Raw genomic sequence first — 21,625 nt, 5'->3', positions numbered from 1 at the left:
GCGGCACCATCTTATTGAAAAACACACTATCAATACAGACTGCTTTCCCTAGAGCATCTGACATCTTGTTGGCTTGGCCTGGCATCCGACATTCTTCACTTTATGATTAGTCTATGTATTGCATGGGTATATTAACTGTTAGAATATACGGAAAATATATATAACATTAACAATATAGGATAAATGATACCTCTACATTTTAAAAAACAGAAAAAGAAAAGTAAATTATCTAATTTATCATCAAAGGAGAGACACATCGCATTGATGCATACTTGTACAAGTTTAACAGGCTTGTACCTGTTTTATCACCTTAATTTCTAGGAGTACATATAACAATTTACATATATTCCTTAAACTATTTTCACATTGTTAAATCACATTTTTTTTTCTTATTCTAAAAGCTTAAGCTGATAGAGATGGTTGATTTCATAATTTAATTAATATTTTAACACACTTATTCGTTCATCGGCGGTGTAGTACATGCATAGTAAGCCACTAAACTTTTGAAGTAGCTAACTACTTAGATTAGACTGCATGAAACTTGTTTGTAGGGTTGAGATAGTAAAATGCTTGCACTTTCACGAATCTCTGCCCTCCTTCTCTTCATCTCCCTCTCTCCTTGAACTTCCAATCTCACTCCAAACAACTTTGGCCTTTCATCTTCCTCTTCTTTATCCGAAAGTGCGTTCTTAGCCACCAAATCAAGAAGCTCCTTACACTTCCTTTTCATGCTCGTGAGCTCGGAATTCAAGACCCCGTTCTCTTTCTTGAGACGTTTGTTTTCATCAATAAGGCTACCATAACCTGACGACGATGACATTGACGATGACCTTTGATCTTCATCAAACTCTTGTGGTACCACCGCTGCCGCCGCCGCTTGTTGCTTGTTAGCCCATGCTTTTCTACGACGAATTTTACATAGCGACTCTTTTTCACCCTTTCTGAACATTTCATTGCAGAACTCCCACCGGTTTGTTGCAACTTTTCGAAAACCCTATGCATGCATCATAATACAAGAACGTAAGTTGTATACTAAGAAGTCAACAATATTCTGTGAGACAACCTATTACAAAATGTTGCAGGAATTTTTAATAGAGTAAGTTTGCAATAATTTCTTGAAACCCAATTTAAAAGAGAAGTTTGTCCAAGTATTGGTAGGAATAGTAAATACAAAAACAATTAAATTAAAGTAAAGTAGTAGAAAAGTGGGCCTTAAGCTGAAGGATGCTACGATATTTTAATTAATGTTATAAGAATTCCAAACATATATGTTTCCTTAGTTAATATTATCGTTTACAGCCTACGTTGGAATTATAGGCTTGTCGTTTATAATATTTTACTAGCCTGTTCTTGACTCTTCTCGAGTCTTGACTAATATCCAACTTGGCCACGCTGGAAATAGGAAGTGAAATAGAAACAAGATATATATATATATATAGTCGAAATTAAATTTCACAAGCAATTTATTAATCTAAGGTTTGAGCCTTGACTTTTCTTTTATTCGGCTTAATGGTCAATTAATTAATTATTTCCAATTTTGACCCAGCAGGAGCTCATAATATTATTCCAGCTGTCCTACAGTGGGATGCCACCTAACCCAGGTGATAATTAAAATTAAGTTAAAAACCTCATGGTATGATACCAAAAGCTTGGTTTTAACTTTTAACCCACTCACGCTATTCCATTAAATTCTAACCCAAAATGATAAATGAAGTTGTCAAGAATAAATAAACAATATTAATCAAAAAAGTTGAACAGGAATTCCATGATCATCATCTAAGATCTAAAATGTCTTTTGTTTTTAGCCTCCTCCAAAAAGCTAGCCCATGAATTTTCATGGTTAATTTGTCCAAAGAAAAGGAATAAATAAATAAAATTATTCATAAAAAATAATTTTTATGAACAAGAAAACTAAGCACTCAGTGATCAACTGCCCAAAATATAGAGAATTTTGTTTTGTTTTTTTTTTTTTTTTTGTGGTTTTGTGTTGATGTACATGATGAGATGGAGATTTGAAATTAGGGTTTTGAGAGATAATTAAAAAAGGAGTATATATATTGGAAGAGTGGTGGGGTTATTAATTAGTTAAACGTACATAGGTATTGAGCTGCCGGATAAAGCTAGAGAAGTTGCTATGCTTGAAAAGTGTTGGGAGGAGATCCCGGGCGAACTCCGCCGGCTGCCACACCACGAACGCAGTCCCCTCTGCATTCCACGATATCACGTCGTCGGTGGCTGGATCCTCCACCATCATGTACGTCTTCAGCAAGAAAGGTGGCGGGCTTGACTTCCTCACATATTCCAACAAACCCTTTTCACACACACCCTCCATATTTTCTTGAGAGAAAAAGAGATAGAGAGAAGTTTCTTACCAGAAGAGGAAGAGGAAGAGGAAGAAGAAGAAGATTATGGATGATAAGAGGAGAAGAGAAGAAGGGCAGTTAAGAACTCCCAACCCCAACAATAGAAACCCAACACGACTCCACAGTTCATGAGAAATGCAAGGGCCTCTTCTTCTCTCTTCTCTCTCTCCCTCTCTCTCTCAATCTTCCTTCTGAAAGAAATTAAAGGTAATGGTTGAAACGTATGTACTAACCCTACCACTTCTTTATAGTGAGAAAATTCATGCTCATGCATATTATTATTTATACTATGTACATCATTTTTGTCTTGGAAGGATACTGTGCATCCAGAAGTATTCTTACTTAAGAATGGACACCGTCCACCATACGATCATGTTGTTATTTAGACCTTCAAATACTGATCCATGGCTAGGGTCGTGATTTTGACCGGTCAATTAACAACATATCACATTCAATGGACTGGGTTCTACAATAATTATCTGGTAATTAATGTGAAAGACGATATATGAGATTCATTAAGATATTTCACATTATTTGTCTAGATTATTAGCAATTTAGGCACGTAAATGTTGTGAATCCTTATCCACATGCATTACAGTCTCGTAAGTTTATGACTGAGTCATATTCTTATCATTTTATGGGTCAGATTATGTTTTACAAATCTAATGATATATATGTTATCACATAGGTGAATATCTTGCCATGCTATTTAAATCTTTTAATTGACGTGGTATCATGTACACTGTTTAATATAACAAAATAAAATTTAAACCGTAAAAACTGAAACCAATAGAATCCTATATATTCCAAATTTCAAATACTTCTAGTTAATCTAGCATATATATATATATAGAAATGCACAACTCGACAAAACATTATATATATATATATATATATATATATATATATATATATATGAAATGGTTATATTGTTGGGTCAAATGGTGGATGTCGATGGAATCTTGAGCAGCATGCATGCATATAGCTAGGTGTAAAAACAATCATGCATTGATAATTGTCTAATCATATCAAAACAATTTCACGAAAAACCCATGTATCACATCTATCTTATGGGTCCAACCGTTTGGATAAACGGTCAAGATCGACAGACACGTGTGGGCTTAATTATCTCCAATTGTAATATTTTTCTACTATAAAAATAAAGTAATGTTTGTTAAAGTCCTTCAGGTCTGCCCTTCTTTCAACATTCTTTGTTGCCTCAAATCCCAATCCAACGTGCCAATTTCTTCCATTGTTGAATTTTGATTTCTTCAATTCTCCATCACAAAACCCTCTTCTTCTTTTTTCTTAGTTTTCCATTAGAACAGCGACTTCTTTGACTTTCTGTGCTATTCCATCATTTCCATGCCCAAAATCTCTCATTATAAAGTATTTACTCTCACTTACCAGTTAAGCGCGTGTGATAACTACACCACCACTTCATTCAAAAAGACAAACAAGACAATTGAGCATATTGATTCATTTGTCTGTCCAAGTAGATAGTTTGACATCTTAAAATTTATTTGGATAAATAAATTTTATATAAATTCGATCTCTTGATTACAATTTGGACAACAAATTCTCGAGAATCTCAATTCATCGAGATTAGAGACACGGGTGAATAACAGAATCAAAATTTTCAACTCTAATACTCTGTTAAATTACTATTTATTTGAAGAATTGTACCGAACAACACCTATAATTCCCAAAAGAGTTGCACTATTGACCAAACTATGAACATTTTGGTCAGCATATGAGGGCTCCGGATGCAGTAATTTGCTGTAAAGTTCTGACACAACCCTCATCATAGCCAATCTCTTAGACTAAGTTTGGTTGACCAAATGCTTCTAGCTCTTCCGGGGTGAATATTTACGTGGGACCCATATATATGCTCCCTCGATTAGCGATGAGAGCGTGCATCGCACGTGCTGTAATGAATGGGGGGGTGGAAGAAATGCAGGGCATTTGGACACGTACGAAGGAGTTCTGGTTGGGCAGCTGAGCTTTCTTGACTTGATTTAATTAGAACCCTTTCTTTCTTCTACATTTTCTAATTCCAATTGTCAGCTGCTTTTGTCCTCTCTAAGCCTCCTCACCAACCATGGGATTGTTTTCCCACTGGGATCCCGCGAAATAATGATGGTGCGAAAAGTGCGGTAGCAATTTCTGTTTATGCGCCTATTTGGGTCTTACTCCGATAGCAATATAAAATTATATAGGTCAATTTTAATATAATTTATTTAACTAAACAGATTAAATCTCTTAACTTTAATTCGCTAATTTTATTTTGAATTTGCATCGAGTTCTCAAGTCGTGTCTAAGTATGAAACAAATCAACCTAATTTAGGGCTAAAAATGGAATAACTAATAATCGGTGGTTGAAATGTCACTTAGAGATGAGACAAACCTCGGCTTTTTTATTTTTTATTTTTATATTTATGGAGGGTACCGAATTCATTGCATTTTTTTTAATATTTGTTTATTTGGCATGCATGCCTCGATTGCGATCTAAATTCAACTAAAACGACGAGGTTATGAGTTTCTAGAATGCATTTCAACTCCGAACATGGCTTATAAGCATGTTATTACATATAAAACATGCATAACTTTGATCATCAGCTAGGATAGCGTAGTACTTAAGCTCTTTTTAAATATTCTTAGAGATCTATTTGGTCTATTATAACGTTTATTCCTATTTTTTCTATTTTTTTTTTTCTATTTAATTAGACCCAAATAGTTAATGTGATGGAAAGTTGAAAATGATTTTTGGTGGGATATTCACATTCAAAAAGTATTATTTATGGGGTTATAAAAGAAAATTGTTTGGTAAACTTTTTGAAAAAGTGTGTTTTAGGCTTTAGCATTGTTTAAAAATTAAAAAATATCTAAAAAGTGTTTCTAAAATGGAAAAGAAAATAAAAGGCATGGCCATGCAACCACCCTTTTACTCTATTTTGTTGGGGGTGGTTGGGCCGGTGACTGCCAGGTATGACCACCCCTCTCCTCCGGTGGGGGTGATTATAGGCTTATAAAAAATACACATACTTTTAGAAATGTTTTTTGAAAAGTATTTTGTACTTTATTTCTAACACTATTTTATATTTTATTATTTAAAAAAGTATTTCGTTGGTAACTTATTCCAAAAAAACAAAGAAAGTATTTTTATTTTTAAAAAGAGAAAATATTTATACAAACACGTTACCAAACAACATGTTGTTTGTCGTTTGAGCTCAAGTTTTGAGTTGGGCTAAGCATATAGGCCTGGCTTCCAAGCTTAACTCAAAGTCTGTTGGCCCAAATAAGCTAAGATTTGGACGATTGTGTAGGAAATGGGCCTATGGGCCTGACAATTTTCTTTTTTCTTTTGGGTGAAGGCCTAAATAATATTCAGTTTCCTTATTCCTATCATCGTACGGCTATGAGACTATGAGAGATATTTTACACCTTCCACGTAGTAAATTCCAATCGATCACCAATGCACCACATGAAAACTAAGATAAGTTGTTACGTGGCACGAGGTCATTGGTGAACAAAAGATGCAGCAGATTACGTATGCTGGAACTGGATACAGAAGCTCTAGGCCAGGTGGAACTAGCTGACAGCCGTCCATCAATGAAATCCCAAAATCGACGGTGCATATTTCAAGATTACAATTTTTACAGGCTTTGCGATCATCGAGGTCGATGTCATATGATGGACCTATAGATAGAAGATGCATGGCGTCGCTACTCGCCCGTCTACACCTTCACAGGTCTACTCGCTTCCTTAATTTTTTTGGTTTTTGTTTTTTTTCTTTTTTTCTTTATTTTTTAAGAGGAATGTGAGGCTTACAAATAAATTTAATAGAAAAATTTTTACAAACTAATATCCCACAACATGATTAAGTTTTTTCAAAATTTAAACTTATTTTATATCTAATCATGTTCTGCCACATTACTTTGTAAATTTTTTTCTATAAAATTTATTTGTAAGCTTAACATTCTTCATTTTTAAATGGCATAACAACAAATTCAATAATAATGATTTTATTTTTTATTTATAAAAAAAAGTAGAAACATATTTTTTTAATAAACTTTGCTTTCCACAATTATATTTAGTTTTCTAGGCTTCAATGCTAAAGTTACATATATTTTTGTCCTAATTCATCAAATTTTGATGGTAATTATCGAACATTTGTAGCTCCAAAATTTTGAAGAAAAAGTTTTATATACATTGCAAATAGTATATATAAATCTTAATGTGAAACGAGCACAAATAATTGAAAACTATCATGAAATTGAGGTGAAAGATATTGCAAAAGTAATGTAATTATTTATATTTATTTATTACATTGGACGGATATAACGTATTTTAAGTAATTTTTTATGTCAGTCACTTAAAGCATGCTAAATCCATCGATACAGAATAAGTGTAAATAGTAATATTACTCAAGGGTAGAACTAGACTTTTAGGTTTGTGGTGGGCAAAATTAAAAAAATAATTAAAAAAAATAATCAAGGGTAAAAAAAAATGTTTTTAGGGGTATATTTAAAAATAAAATAAAATAAAATTAGGGGAAAGTCTTAAAACTTTTAGGGGGAGGCACAACCCCCTCCCAAACCTTCACCTGGGTCTGCCCTTGACGTTACTCATTGAGTCATTGTCGAAACTTAAAAGAGTGTTGGTTACAATTTAAATAAACAATATTAAAAAAGTTAATAATTTAAAAAGAAAAATGTTAAGTGTTTTTCTAGTATTTTCCTACTCCTAGGTGAATATTAATTAAAAAACAAAAACAAAAAAAAAACAAAAAACGAAACTTGTCTTATTTCTCCCACTTTATTTAAAAAAATAATAATATTTCACCTAGGATGAGAAGAACACTAAAATAACACTATGAAAGCACCTAACATTCCACTTTAAAAAAAGTGCAAAAAAAAAACAAAAAATTTAACTCTTGTTGTGAAGGAATTAAATTTAAATTATTTAAAGCTTGTGACAAACTTGACCTTTCCTGTTTTTATTACTAAGGACAAAATGGAAACAAATAAAAATTATTATGAATAATTAAATTACATTACCAAGAACAAAAATTTTCTCTAATTTGAGTTAGTTGAACTTCTTTCAAACTCAATTTATAAAATTTAATAAAAAGACAGATTTGAGAGGAGGAGCTCTTACCCTCCCCCTCCCCTTGTTTTATTTTATTTTATTTTATTTTTTTCTTCTTTATGTTTGTAGGTGTTTTCTATCAAGATCAGCAACTTCGGTCTCTCCACTATGTGTAAAAAGACAAATTTGAGAGGAGGAGGGTTCTTCTCCCCGCTCTTACCCTCCCCCTCACCCTTCTTTTTTTTTTTTTTTTTTTTTTTTAATTTTTAATTTTTTAATTTTATGTTTGTAGGTGTTTTTTGTCAAGACCAGCAACTTCGGCCTCTCAGCTATACGTTTATCCACCTTTCGCCGCGTTGTGCCGTTCATTTCCTTTCCGGTCGTTGCTCCTGCTTGATAGTTGTTTGTTTGCGTTTTTTGTTTTGAATAAGATATTTATTATCTCTAGATTTGCCCTCATGAGCGAGGATGAATATTTAAGTATGATGGGTTATTTCTCACGGCCTAAATAGTTTGGTGTGAGGGGTTATCTCTCATGGCCAGTTTAAATAAATCTTGTTAGGAAATTTAACTACTCATGTCTTAGACCTAGTATGCTCGGAGCAGATCTACTCTTTAACTGTATTTATACATGAGTTAGCGAAAGATTGAAGTTATAGATAACACTTGATTGTAAAAATTTTTGTTTGTATCTATGATTTTGTAAAATTTTATGTTTTGTGCTGTAAGAATTTTTTGTTCTGCTCTGTAAGAGATTTATACTCGTGATCTTTAATCAATGAAATTCTCAAATTTCCGTTAAAAAATAATTGTCATTTAGTACATGTCCCTTAAACTTGTGAGAGCATTAAAAACAAAAGTATGTTTGAAGGAATTTTTAGAAAATTCCTTTTGAAGTAATTAAGTTCCTTCACCTAATTAGGTCGAAGGAAAACTCTATCCCAATACTTATAAAAATAAAAAATAAAAATAAAACTCATTAGGAAAGCTACAACTCAATTAGCACACATAATTATCTGTTAGAAAATAATCCCAGCGAGTAGAACATCTTTCTTTACTCCTGCGAGTATATCTAACTCTCCAGTGCGTGTGCGCACGTCAACAAACAAAAAATTAAAAAAAAAAAACAAAAAAACAGGAATGCCTCTTCAACGGCAAGTCCATTGTATGGTCTGAAGCGAATGGGTTGGAACGCGAAGATAGGAATCGGAGCCTCCGCGCCGACTCACCGAGTCAGCCCAATGTCCGCTACGCTCTCCCCCACCACTCTCTCCAACGCTCTTCCTCCTCCACACAGACACAGCCTCATCCTCCTCAACACCTGGTCCTCTCGCCGACGCGCCCTCCGTTTCCACTCTTCCCGTACTCGTCCTCCCCTTCTCACTGTCCGAGCCTCCTCGACCGACCTCCCAGCCTCTCCAGGTAACACTCACACACCCTTATGTATGTATGTATGTATGTGTATGCTAGTTGTTACTTGATATGTATGCACGTATGGCTAATAAAATATGGGGAATAATCAAGCATTTTGCTTCTTTTTGCAGCGAAAGATATTGAGAATGTGGTTATCATAGGTTCGGGTCCTGCTGGATACACGGCGGCAATATACGCAGCTCGTGCCAATTTGAAGCCTTTAGTGTTTGAGGGATATCAAGTAGGCGGTGTTCCTGGGGGACAGTTGATGACTACCACTGAAGTGGAGAATTTTCCAGGGTTTCCTGATGGAATTACCGGTCCAGATTTGATGGACAGGTAAAAAAAGGAGAATTATATGGTATCAAACTTTTTTTAAATTTTTAATTTTTTTTTACATATTTTGTTATTAATTATAGGAAGATGCAATTTCAACTAGAATTGTAGAATAGAATTTTGATATTGGGTATTTTAGGATGCGACGGCAAGCTGAGCGTTGGGGAGCAGAATTGTTCCAGGAAGATGTGGAATTTATTGACGTAAAAAGCAGTCCTTTTACCGTGCAAAGTAGTGAACGTAAGGTGATATATTATTTTTGCAGCTGCTCATTTTATATCTGTTAGATTAATCGCATAATTACTATTGAAATTCCAAATTGTATAAAAATATTCAAACTTGATTTAAACTAGTTCTTTGGATCTGCCCAGAGATGACTTCTATGTGTCGGAAACAAATGGGGTTTGATTTGCTCGATGGATGTGATTCCAGCAGTTTCTATGGAAACCAAGTGTCAACTGATCACTTATAATGTCTTGTTCAGTTGTTCATAGTAAAAGATAGAGCCATTCCATTGATGGGGAATGAGTATAAACACAACTTGTACTTGTCAATGCCGTATATACATAGACAGGGATATCTACATTTTCAGAAAACGGTATTGAATAATGTATATTTATGGTACAGTTATAAAACATACATCTGATGTGAATATGTGGTCATTGAACTTTATGGTTCTTTTGCCAATGGCCTTTTGGCCAAATGGTACCCGCCATATATATGTGGTGGGTGAGGTTGGGAGGTTTGGGTCTCGTTGTGTGTGTGTGTGTAAGTCACTAAGCCGAAAAAAAAAAGAAAAAGAATTTTACTTCTCTCTTATATCTAATTTCCAGTAGGGTCTAGTAGTCTTGTTTAACTTAGCTTAACAGAGCTTTTAGTTTCAAAACTTGTTAAATGGTACTTTTTATTCAAAAAGTTAGTCATAGTTGCTGGGATTCAGAATTGATATTATCACAAGTAATAAGAGAAAAAATGAAGAGCAAGCTTTAAATTTTGCCGTACATATTATAAATATATTATTGCCATTGTAAACAATGGCCACATATCCCCCCTTATGTCATTGCTAATAGCCTGTATGTTATGAGTGTAGGCTGTAATTCAATCTTCATTTCTTGGCTATTGAGAAGTCTGTTTGCGTCAGTTTTGTGAAGTTCTTTTGCTTATGTTTATGTTTCAGGTTAAGTGCCACAGTATCATTTATGCCACAGGAGCTACTGCAAAAAAGCTTAGCTTACCCCGCGAAGAAGAATTTTGGAGTAGGGGAATTAGTGCTTGTGCTATTTGTGATGGAGCATCACCGTTGTTTAAGGGGCAAGTTCTGGCTGTTGTTGGAGGGGGTGATACAGCTACAGAGGAAGCACTATACCTAACTAAATATGCTCGCCATGTTCATTTACTTGTACGTAGGGACCAACTAAAGGCTTCCAAAGCAATGCAAGATAGGTGAATTCTAGTGGCCCTTTCTTTAATGTTGTTCTTTTGAAGTTATGATTGCATCCCTTCTGTGTAACACAAGTATGATCTGTCATTGTAAATTGCTTATTATGAATATTTGATTGAAGTTGTTGATTGTTCCACTCAATCTCATTCTCATTCCGTATTTCATATCAGAGATACTCTTAAGTGAAACTTGTCATTATCTCAAAGAATATCATCGTCATTTTCCTCGATACTTATTTATCTATTATTTGTAGTTTAGTTTTGACGTATTTATTTTAGATTTTAATCTATTTTTGTTCTGTTATTCTCTTTCTTTACTTCTCCCATGTGCTCCTCAGGAATTCCCATGGCACCTACCTGTACTTTTTGTTCCATTATGTTCTCTTCATTTCTCACCATAGGTTCCTTTTGTTTGCCAGCATGCATGTTTTTCACTCTATTGTGTTGTTATTCTTTGTATTTTATCTGATTGGCTTGTAAAGATTATTACCTTTCTTTCTCTTACAAGCAAAACATAGTGGATGAGGACAAGCAGTTTTGTGATAAAATGGTTTGTTGTAAATGAAAGAGATTAATGTTTTTTTCTCTTGAATGTTGTTTGTTTGATGGTTTGAAAATGGCTGACAAGCTCGATAGTTTCTAGGACTTATGGTGAAGGTTCCCAACTTTTTATTAACTTGAAATATTTTTAAAAACATTTTTTGCGTTTTGTGATAAATGGTTTGTTGTAAATGTAAACTTTCGGAAGCAGTTTTGTGAAAGTTTTTTCTCTTGAATGTTACTTATCAAAAAAAAAAAAAGTTTTTTCTCTTGAATGTTTACTTATCAAAAAAAAAAAAAGTTTGTTTGATGGTGTGTGTGTTAAATCACCACTTGTCCCAAAAACTTAAGATAATAAGAAGAGGCAAATGTAATTAATACTTTAACACTCACCTTCATGTGTGGGCTCAAACTTTCTTTTAATAGGTGAAGTCAAACACGTGGAATATTTAATTAAAATGTGGGTGAATTGATGGAGTCAGGTTCGAACTTATGACCTCTAGCTTTGATACCTTGTTAAATCACAATTTGTCCAAAAAACTTAAGTTAATAGGAAGAGGCAAATTCAATTAATACTTTTAACATTTACTCCTCTAGATCCAAATCTCAAATAGGGTATACTCGGAGAGTGAAGGAGAAGATTGCTCAGCAGTTGCATAAGAACAAGGAATTGTTTGCCGAGGTTGTGGCGGAAACTGCGGAGAAGGGGGTGGAGAACTATTCGGAGGTGGTACAAGATGCGGTGAAATTCGCCTCCATTATGGGTTTGTCTTGTGGGAAGGAGGTTACGAGAAAAGTCTTTTGAATCTTTTTTCGAATATTGAAGAGGAGCAGGAACCCTATACCCCAAAAGTAAAACAGAAGAGGGAACTCAAGAATTTAGAATGCCCCATCAATTATGAGGCTAGAGGGAGACTTTCTCCAGAGAGGTGTTAGCGCCGGCGGGGTTGTGTTGGGACAAAAAACGCACTTTCCTTTTCTCCAGAGGTGCATTAGGGGTTTTGGGTTTTTAGGGCTGGTGTTGGGCTAGTGTGGGCTTTAGTCTTTGGGTCTTTTTCTTTGGTTTTACCGTTTGGCTGTGGCTACTTGTTGGGTTTTTGGGTTGGGTCTTCTTGGGTTTTGTCTTTGGGTTTAAAGTTGGGTTACCTATGTATACTCTTTGTGTACCTAGAGGCACATTGCGCTTTTTTGATATATACAATATTACTTATTGCTAATGCAATCACATTACCAACTTTTATGAGTCCCTTTTCTCTGAGAGTCTCAGCTGGAGACCGAGGCTAGATGATCTTGATTTTGATATGTTGAATGTTGGAGAGGCCTCTAGGTTGGAAGCTCCTTTTGAGGAAAGGGAGGTGTGGGAGGTGGTGAAAGGTATGGATAGGGACAAGGCGCCGGGCCCGGATGGCTTTTCTATGGCGTTTTTCCAGGATTGCTGGGGGGTGATTAAGGAGGACATTATGGCGGTTTTTGCAGAGTTCCATGAGCGAGGTAAATTTGAAAAAAGCCTCAATGCTACGTTTATCTCCCTTATTCCGAAGACCAATGGAGCTTCCGATATTAGGGATTTTCGTCCGATTAGTCTTGTGGGAGGGACATACAAGATTGTTGCAAAGGTCTTAGCCAACAGATTGAAGGAAGTGATGGATAGGGTTATCTCTAAGCCGCAGAATGCCTTTGTTAAAGGTAGGCAAATTTTGGACTCAGTTCTTATTGCCAATGAATGCTTGGACAGCCGAATCAGATCAGGGGAACCTGGCTTGGTGTGCAAGTTGGATATGGAAAAGGCTTATGATCATATGAATTGGAAGTTTCTTCTTTATGTTTTAAGAAGATGCGGTTTTGGAGAGAAATGGTGTTCGTGGGTTGAACATTGCATTTCGACTGTGCGCTTCTCGATTTTGATCAATGGATCCTCTTCCGGTTTCTTTGATAGCTCACGGGGCGTGAGGCAAGGAGACCCTCTTTCTCCTTTCTTGTTTGTTCTAGTCATGGAGGCGTTTAGCAGGATGATCAATGCCTCGATAAACAGGGGTCTCATCTCGGGTTTTTCTGTGGGAAGAAGAGAGTCGGATCGAGTTATTGTTTCTCACCTTCTTTTTGCAGATGACACTTTGGTTTTTTGTGGAGCAGACCCTAATCAAGTTAGAAACATTGGTGCATTACTCGTTTGTTTTGAAGCTGTTTCAGGGTTAAAGGTGAATCTGGCTAAATCTGTGTTGGTCCCTGTTGGTAGTATGAACAATACAGGCACTTTGGCAGGCATTCTTGGTTGCGGCTCAGCTTCTATGCCTTTGAAGTATTTGGGTCTCCCGTTGGGGGCCCCGTTTATGGTTAAGGCCAGTTGGGAGGACATGTTGGAGAAGTATGCTAGAAGGCTGGCCCCATGGAAACGGCTATATCTGTCTAAAGGGGGGAGGGTTACTCTCATCAAGAGCACCTTATCCAATCTTCCCACCTATTTTTTGTCTCTATTTCCTATCCCTGCATCTGTGGCGAAACGTATGGAGAAAATTCAACGGGATTTCTTATGGGGTGGGATTAATGATGAGTTTAAGTTTCATCTAATTAGTTGGAACAAGGTATGTTCTCCGATCTCAGAGGGAGGCTTAGGGATCCGGAATTTGCGTCTGATGAACAAGGCGTTGTTGGGAAAATGGTTGTGGAGATTTGCTCATGAGAAAGAGGCTTGGTGGAGGAAGATTCTAGTGGCAAAGTATGGCGAGGTTTGGGGTGGTTGGCGATCCAGGGAGCCTAGTGGTTCGCACGGGGTGGGGTTATGGAAGAACATTAGCAAGGGGTGGAGGTCGTTTCATTGCCAGATTAGATTGGTTCCTGGGTCTGGGTCCAATATCAGGTTTTGGGAGGATATCTGGTGTGGTGACAGGTCTCTCAAGGATGCTTTTCCTGGACTTTTCAATATTGCCACCAATAAGGATGCGTCTATTGCGGATAATAGGGAGTGTTTAAATGGCTCTGTGCAATGGAATTTTTCCTTTATTCACAGGGTTCATGATTGGGAAGTGGAGGTCTTGGCCTCTTTTTATTCTCTCTTGTATTCGCACTTGATGCGAGGGGTAGGGGAGGATAGGATGTGGTGGAACGATTCAAGAAAAGGAAAATTTGAGGTCAGATCTTATTTTAGAATCCTTGCTTCCAAAGATCATTCCCCTTTCCCTTGGAAGAGCATATGGCGTACCAAGGCTCCTTCGAGAGTGGCTTTTTTTGCGTGGACGGCCGCGCTTGGGAAGATTCTAACCCTGGATAATGTTCGGAAGAGAGGTATTATTGTGATTAACCGTTGTTGCATGTGCGAATCGGATGGGGAGTCAGTTGACCATCTCTTTCTTCATTGTGGGGTTGCGAGTACCTTGTGGAACGCTGTATTCTCTCGGTTTGGTTTGTGTTGGGTGATGCCTGGGAGTGTCAGGGGTTTGTATGCTTCCTGGTGGGCGGGTGGCAAGTCCCGTAGCGCTGTTGTGTGGAAGATGGTTCCTCTGTGCCTTATGTGGTGCATCTGGATCGAGAGAAATGCTAGATGTTTCGAGGATTCGTCTAGAAATATTGAGGATCTTCTACACTTTTTCTTGTATACCCTTTTCACTTGGACCGCTAGATGGCTAGCGCCCTTAGTGATAAGCTTCCCTGATTTCCTTTCTATGTTCTCTTCTTCTTTTTCTTCCTCTTAGTCGCTCTCTTGTATACTCCCTGTGTACTAGGGTTGCGCCCCTTTGCGCCTTGATAATATATCTTTACTTATAAAAAAAAAACAATATTACTTATCAAAAAAAAAATTAATACTTTAACTGTTTGAAAATTGTTGACAAGCTTTTGTATGTTTTTGATAGTTTCTAGGACTTACGGTGAAGACTCCCAAATTTCAATTAGGGGGAAAAAAAAAAAATGCAAAATCAGTCCCTGTCGTTTGAATTTTATAGAATATGTCCCTATGGTTTGCTTCTGTATAAAAATGATAATTCCGTTAGCATTTTTGAAGTTAATCCCATGTGGCCACTTAGACACATCAACGATAATGATATATTGACATGTGACAATCTAATCTAAATTACAAATCTACCCCAAAAAAATTTAAAAATTAAAGAAGAAAAAAAAAAAAAGACACAGAAAGGAAGGGTGGCTGCTGGCATCCCTTCACATAGGGGGTGGCTCTCTTGTAAGGGTGGCCACCCCTCATCTAGGCTGACCAAGGGGTGACCACCCTCATCTTCCCCATGATAAACAATCTTGAATCCGTTGATCCGCACACAAATACTGGAAGTGTAATCCTTCTTTAAGCCGATTGATTCATTCAAAATACCAAGAATAAAGACATCAACAATTGGTTGATTCAAAAGAATACCCAAAAGTAGAAAAACGCCGGAAACTTCTCTTTAGAAATTTTATTCAGCAAAAAAAATTACCGGTCTTGTCTGGCAGCTAAAACTAGTTTTTATAGAAAAACTTTTAGAAACTCTAAATAACAGAAAATACAATAATGCCGTTATGCTAAAACATTAAAAAGACAAAAATAAAACAAGCAAAAACGCATAAAATAAACCCTAGTCATGAAGCTCTAGTGTTTTGCATCCCTTCTACTCTAGAATATAATCTTTTTCTTTGAGAATATGCAAGAATGGAACAGCTTTTTAACACAAACCTCTATCTTGGACCAAATTGCATCTCTTCCTTTCGAAAAAGGTAAGTAGAAGGTGATGTCCAAACAAGTTGTCTGCCACACCCCACCTCATCTTGATAGAATACAACAAATTGAAGAACGGGAAGGAATCCACCTCCCAATCATGCGTTGCTTTGCCAAAAGTAACATTCCACTTATGAGAGTCACGAAGAGCTGTAAGTGATTAGCAAAAAAATCATCCGTAAGGTGAGCTATACCAAAATAACTCTGGGTACGCTTCCTTAAGGGCCTAGTCCCCACACCATACATCAGGCCAAAATCTAATCTTGGAAACCATTCCCCGCAGCAAAACTGATGAATCTAGAGAACACCTTTAGCCCTCCTGATATTTTTCTAAGGACGAACCCCATGCGACCCATTTACCTCATCAGAACTCCACCCTCCTCACATGCTGCCATATTTAGAATCTACGGCTACTCTTCATTTAGCCCTTGCCAGTATAGATAAAATGTTATAACCCTGACGTGCACAAGTAATTATGACTTCATGAACAATGCTGACCCTTGTGTAGTTCATGAACAGTTTTAGTTGCAAGTACCAGCTAATTTTTGAACGTATGTGGTGGTAGGGGGCATCAAATAACGGCAATTACATTATAGTATGTCTCCCCTAAATTTGTGCCCCGTTGACAGGATTGATTTTAGCCCCAACTTAATGGAACATATTGCAGATGGTAGTAGCGATATAACGCGTGGCAAAGTAATCTTGGTTTTACCAACGTTTCTTGCATGGTCTGATGCTCATCACAACAGCTTTTTCCCCTCAATAAACATTTTATAATTTTTCTCCATTGCAATTGTCTAGTGAGAACCACTTGAAAATATGTCAAATCTTAACTATGCCAATGTTTAAACATTAGGTCTTGTGGAGCTTTTGATGCTAATCTTTTTTGTTATCCAATTACAGGCCGCTGTCAATTGTTAAGTGGTGGCAAAAAATTCTGTTTGTTGTGGGTTTTTTCTTTTCTTTTTTTCTGCTGGCTGCTTTGTTGATGGTGAATTATATACTAATGAGCAACTTGTATGTGAGTTTTCAACTCCCTGAATGTTTGTTTAACAGGTTGATTATCGCGAATGTTTCAGAGTGTACAACAATCCAAATGTCACCGTGCACTTCAATACAGAGACTTTGGATGTTGTTAGCAATACAAAAGGCCAGATGTCTGGAGTTTTAGTTCGAAAAGTTGATACTGGGGAGGAATCTGTGCTTGAAGCAAAAGGGTTATTCTATGGTATAGGTCATTCGCCGAATAGCCAGTTGTTGGAAGGTCAAGTTAAGCTTGACAGCTCGGGCTATGTGTTGGTTGAAGAGGGTAGTGCAAGAACTTCAGTTGAAGGTGTTTTTGCTGCTGGAGACGTACAGGTAATCCTCTCCGAATTATCATTTTTATCTCCTCAGTTTTTGGTTGGTCCAGGACCTGGCAAGATTTATTGTGCCTCCCAGATACTGATTCAACACTGCGGCCCAATTATTGCTACAGTTCTACTAGTAATTATTGCTTGTTGGATATATGAGGAATTCGGATATATTCAAGGATATTCTGTGAATTAGTTGAAATATCTTGTATAAATTTGGTGGAAGTGATGAATGTCATCTAATCAGTTTCTTGGCATGGCACATTTAGAGATGGATGAGAAGGCTCAAGGCATAGGTTTTAGTTTCTGTTATAGTTGTATTTGAAGTTGTGAATCTTAGCAATTGCAAGCGAAATCTTTCTTTTAATGCTTGTAAAACAACAGAAAGAATTTGAATTTATTGATAAGTAGCAAGCACATTCACTTCTCAAGTTCAATTACAAGATAGTTATTTTTCTGTTAACTTCAATCCCATCTTCTGATCTGGATAACCTTATGTTTGGGAATCATAATCATTGTTGACAATCTTGTAACTCTAGTTCTTGTTATCCTAATAGGACCATGAATGGAGGCAAGCAGTAACTGCTGCTGGATCTGGATGCATTGCTGCTTTATCAGTCGAGAGATATCTTGCAAGCAAAGATCTCCTTGTTGAGTTTCACCAGGTATTCAAGGGAGTCCAACTTCATCAATCCTACTTGTCTCTATGTAGATTCATGTGCTTATCGTCCCCATGCATTGGAAAGCTGTTGTTTCCAACACAGAGAGTTGAACATAGCATGGTCAATTAGTTTATATGTGATAATAAAGTTAGTGCTTGTAATTATTGATCCTAATTTATCAGTTTTCCTGGCGAATATTGGTTGACCTAGTGATCAAGTTCGGCTGCCCATAATTAGTTAACCATAGACATGTTTTAGTTAATGGTCATATAGTAGATGTACAAATTTATTGCTGCACACCCCCATAACATTGTTACCATGAGGGATGCCGCGGAGAGCAATAAAGTCCACAGACTGCCTTGTTGATCTCTTTGTGCTTCTTGACTCATAGAAGCAACAAAGTGTATGCTAAACTATTATCAGAAATATAAATTGTCAAGGTTATGAAGTTGCTGCCTTTAAAAATAGTAAATTGCCTATCCGTCTGTATGCTATGAAGTTATAAAGTTTATACATGTTAACCAAGTCCCGGAGGTGAAATAGGCACAAAAACAATAGACTGGACCAACCATTTTCTTGATCTAATATTAATGATGAAACCATGTACAATATATAGTATAATGCATCTACAATCGAGATCTTTGAGACAAGTTTCTCATCCAATTACTTATTATTATTATTATTATTTAAAAAAAAAATGGAAAAAAAAGAAGAGAAGAAAATAAAAAGTTTACTCATTTATAGAGCAAGGCTTTAGATTCTTACGTTTTTGTTAGATTTGGTTTGTCCTACATTGCAGTAATTCTTGGATTTCCTTTTATTCTTATTATTGGCAAATTACAAAACTATCTATTTGAATCCATGATTTCACCCTTCATCCCATTCTTATGGGATGAGAAATTGCCATTTGAGCAGAGCTTATTGGCTCCTTGTAAGTGTAAAACGAACTGATTACTTTTAGTTTTAAAGAGTAAGTCTTGAATTTGGATGGTAATAGTCTATCGTCACATAATTTTTTAGGCCTATGACATGGTCCCTCACAAAATTCAATGTTCATCGATTTACTTGTGACAGCCGCCAGTTGAGGAAGTCAAGAAGGAAATCACGGACAGAGATGTTCGAGAGGGTTTTGACATTACACTTACAAAGCATAAGGGCCAGGTACGAGTTATTTCTCCAAATGCTAGCTTGGATATGATCAATTTTTATGCTAGTGACATTTCACCCAAATTAATTTTCCTGTTTTGGGATTTTCTGTGTAAGTTAATACAACGGTTACTATTTTTTTTTTCCTCCAGTATGCATTACGAAAATTGTACCATGAAAGTCCAAGGCTTATATGTGTACTATATACTGCACCAACATGTGGTCCGTGTAGGACGTTGAAGCCAATTCTTAGTAAGGTACATTATTTTAAATTTGTTTTGCTGTTGCATGATATTTAAATCTCAATGCTAGTTAAGTTCTCATTGGTACTATGATCTTTTACACATGATTTTTTTTAATGTGGATTTATATTTTGTTTGAAGATGTTTGTAGAATTAGTTAGTTTAGTAAGTTGTTAAGAGTTTGTTAGTGAGCTATTAAAGGACTCTTTGTTATTGTACCACTTGATCAAATCTATATGAAGGGGTTGAGAGGGCTACGATTGAATTAATCTAGTCACACTCTCTCTTCCCGTATTTTTCCATACAATTCACAAAAGATGCATGATAAAAACAATTCTTCGGAAACTTCTTGTAAAACTTAAAAGAAATTCATTATGTTGTATAAAATCTTAACATGCATGAAGCATGTTGAATATGACAGTCTGTTAATAAAAGAGATGACAGTTTAAAAGAAATTTACTTGTTTCATATGTTGGACTTAATACAAATCCCATTGCATTTTCTGTGTGTCATCTTTAATGATTCATGCTTTATTATATCTGTGGCTATTGTTTAATGATTCTTGCTTTATTATATCTAAGGTTTTTTTTTTTTTTTTTTTTTTTTTTGTTGTTGTTGTTGTTGTTGAATGTTTAATTAAGACTGGTAAACTCTTTCTTAACTTGTGATGATAGGTGATAGATGAATTTGATCAAAATGTACATTTTGTTGAAATTGATATCGAGGAAGATCCAGAAATTGCAGAAGCAGCTGGAATTATGGGTACACCATGTGTGCAGTTTTTCAAAAATAAGGAAATGATCAGGTTGGTTATATTTAGTCCTTTCGCGCTTCTTAGTGCTACATGTGCGTTATTGAATTTTTATTGCTGTTTATTTTGTCTCTTAGACTCTTTGTTCTTTATCCACATGTATTTTTGTATAATATGACTGACATAAACTAGTTGTGATGAGCAATTTTTCGTTGGAAAGTAGGTGCTTTGCTATTCAACATTATGGCATATCCATATGACATGTTGCCATATAAGTCTTAGCATAATTAAGAATATAAAATTTTATTTTAGTTTTGCATATCTTATCCTCCACAAAGAATGTTCTTTTTCTCTATCTTGTTTTTTAGTGGTTGAATGATTTCGGGTATGTTAGTTAATATGTTTGGGGAGTGTCTTTTGTTTGTTGTTTGAAAAAATGTTCTGAAATGACGTAAAAGTGAATACTGTTTGTTTGTTTGTTTTTTTTTTTTTTGTGTTTTATGTTTTGACATGTTTTTTAATGTATTCGTCTTGGGAACAGAAACAGAAGACAGGAAATAAAAATTTAAATAAACGGTCAAATTCAAGTCTAGAAAGCTTACTTTTTCAATTTTAGTGATTGTTCTTTTCTGGCTATGCAGGACGGTGTCCGGGGTGAAAATGAAGAGAGAGTACAAAGAATTCATTGAAGAAAATAAATGAGAATGTTTTGAAGACTTTTTAGGGTGATGCCCTCATTTTGTGATCCAATTTTGTTCCTCCCAAACAGTCTAGTTGAATAATGCCATCAATTTTTACAGTGAAATCTCATATTGATCAACTGCACTCTACATTATACAAGCCGAGCTATCAATTCATTGGTATGGGTTTTAAATTTCCTCTCTTGAATTTCAATCATTCTCTAAATTTGGTTGAGGTCAGCTATGAATTTTGTTCTCATCTCCACTACTTGCTACTAAATTGACTAATTTTCGACCATGGCTGCCTAGAGAAAAATCATTGTGGTTTTTCATGAATTTTTTCTCTCTGCCGATTAGTTTTCCTATATATATATAGGAGGGTAAGGTTGGGGAACAGGCAAAATATGGTGGAGCGAGATTAAATTTTGTTGTTTGTGCAGTCTGCTGTATCACTCTAAGTTAATTTTTGGAGGTCCATACGATTTTTTAAACCAAATGCATTTTGCATTTAAGCTGAGTGCTTTTTCAAATTTGAAGAAGCAATGCATATTATGCCTTTTTGTTTCCAACTTTATTATTTCTGTCTCTCTTTCTCTTTGCTATTTGTTTTTGTTTTTGTTTTTTTTTTTAAAAAAAAATTAGGCTTGAGCTTAGTCATATGCGACATTCTTTTGAGTATGCTACATGGATGATGCCAAATAAAACATTTATGTGACTGAAGTTCTTAAAAGTCAATCGGCCTACTAGCAGCTAAGAAGTAAAGTGATATTCATTACCCATTCTACGTGTTTAAATTTCTTGGTATAAAATGTTTTTATGTTCATGATTTTCTTCGCACTATAAAATGTTTATGTTATCACGTGTTTTGCTTTTATTTTATGAAAATTATGCTCAAGTTTCAAAGTTGTTA

At 35.7% G+C, this 21,625-nt stretch overlaps 2 protein-coding genes across 2 annotated transcripts; one reads left to right on the top strand and one right to left on the bottom strand.

Annotated features, from left to right (window-relative positions):
• Positions 1 to 215: 215 nt before the first annotated feature.
• On the bottom strand, positions 216 to 2,559 carry HSFB3 (heat shock transcription factor B3). The gene is made up of 2 exons (XM_059571966.2): positions 2,096 to 2,559; positions 216 to 994 (listed from the first exon to the last, which is right to left on the bottom strand). The coding sequence occupies exons 1-2, from the start codon at positions 2,330 to 2,332 to the stop codon at positions 521 to 523; spliced, it is 711 nt and encodes a 236-aa protein (XP_059427949.1). The 5' UTR covers positions 2,333 to 2,559; the 3' UTR covers positions 216 to 520.
• Positions 2,560 to 8,601: 6,042 nt separating this feature from the next.
• NTRC (NADPH-dependent thioredoxin reductase C) lies at positions 8,602 to 20,914 on the top strand. Its single transcript, XM_059606399.2, has 10 exons — positions 8,602 to 8,876; positions 8,999 to 9,206; positions 9,343 to 9,448; positions 10,381 to 10,646; positions 16,962 to 17,241; positions 17,792 to 17,899; positions 18,971 to 19,057; positions 19,195 to 19,299; positions 19,959 to 20,089; positions 20,677 to 20,914. The coding sequence occupies exons 1-10, from the start codon at positions 8,636 to 8,638 to the stop codon at positions 20,735 to 20,737; spliced, it is 1,593 nt and encodes a 530-aa protein (XP_059462382.2). The 5' UTR covers positions 8,602 to 8,635; the 3' UTR covers positions 20,738 to 20,914.
• The last annotated feature ends 711 nt before the right edge of the window (positions 20,915 to 21,625 follow it).

The sequence above is a fragment of the Corylus avellana genome, chromosome 10 (genome assembly GCF_965113065.1).
Source record: "Corylus avellana chromosome 10, dhCorAvel1.hap1.2, whole genome shotgun sequence".
Taxonomy (NCBI): domain Eukaryota; kingdom Viridiplantae; phylum Streptophyta; class Magnoliopsida; order Fagales; family Betulaceae; genus Corylus; species Corylus avellana.
The sequence above is the reverse complement of the archived record's forward strand: the minus strand, read 5'-3'. Positions and strand labels throughout refer to the sequence as shown.

Bases quoted from the DNA above. Each gene is read 5' to 3' on its own strand.
- HSFB3 (XM_059571966.2), bottom strand. From the start codon at position 2,332: ATGGAGGGTGTGTGTGAAAAGGGTTTGTTGGAATATGTGAGGAAGTCA. The intron at 995-2,095 runs GTACGTTTAACT...ATGCATGCATAG, and splicing joins TCCGGCAGCTCAATACCTAT to GGTTTTCGAAAAGTTGCAAC.
- NTRC (XM_059606399.2), top strand. From the start codon at position 8,636: ATGGGTTGGAACGCGAAGATAGGAATCGGAGCCTCCGCGCCGACTCAC. The intron at 17,900-18,970 runs GTATTCAAGGGA...TACTTGTGACAG, and splicing joins TCCTTGTTGAGTTTCACCAG to CCGCCAGTTGAGGAAGTCAA. The intron at 19,058-19,194 runs GTACGAGTTATT...TTTTTCCTCCAG, and splicing joins TTACAAAGCATAAGGGCCAG to TATGCATTACGAAAATTGTA.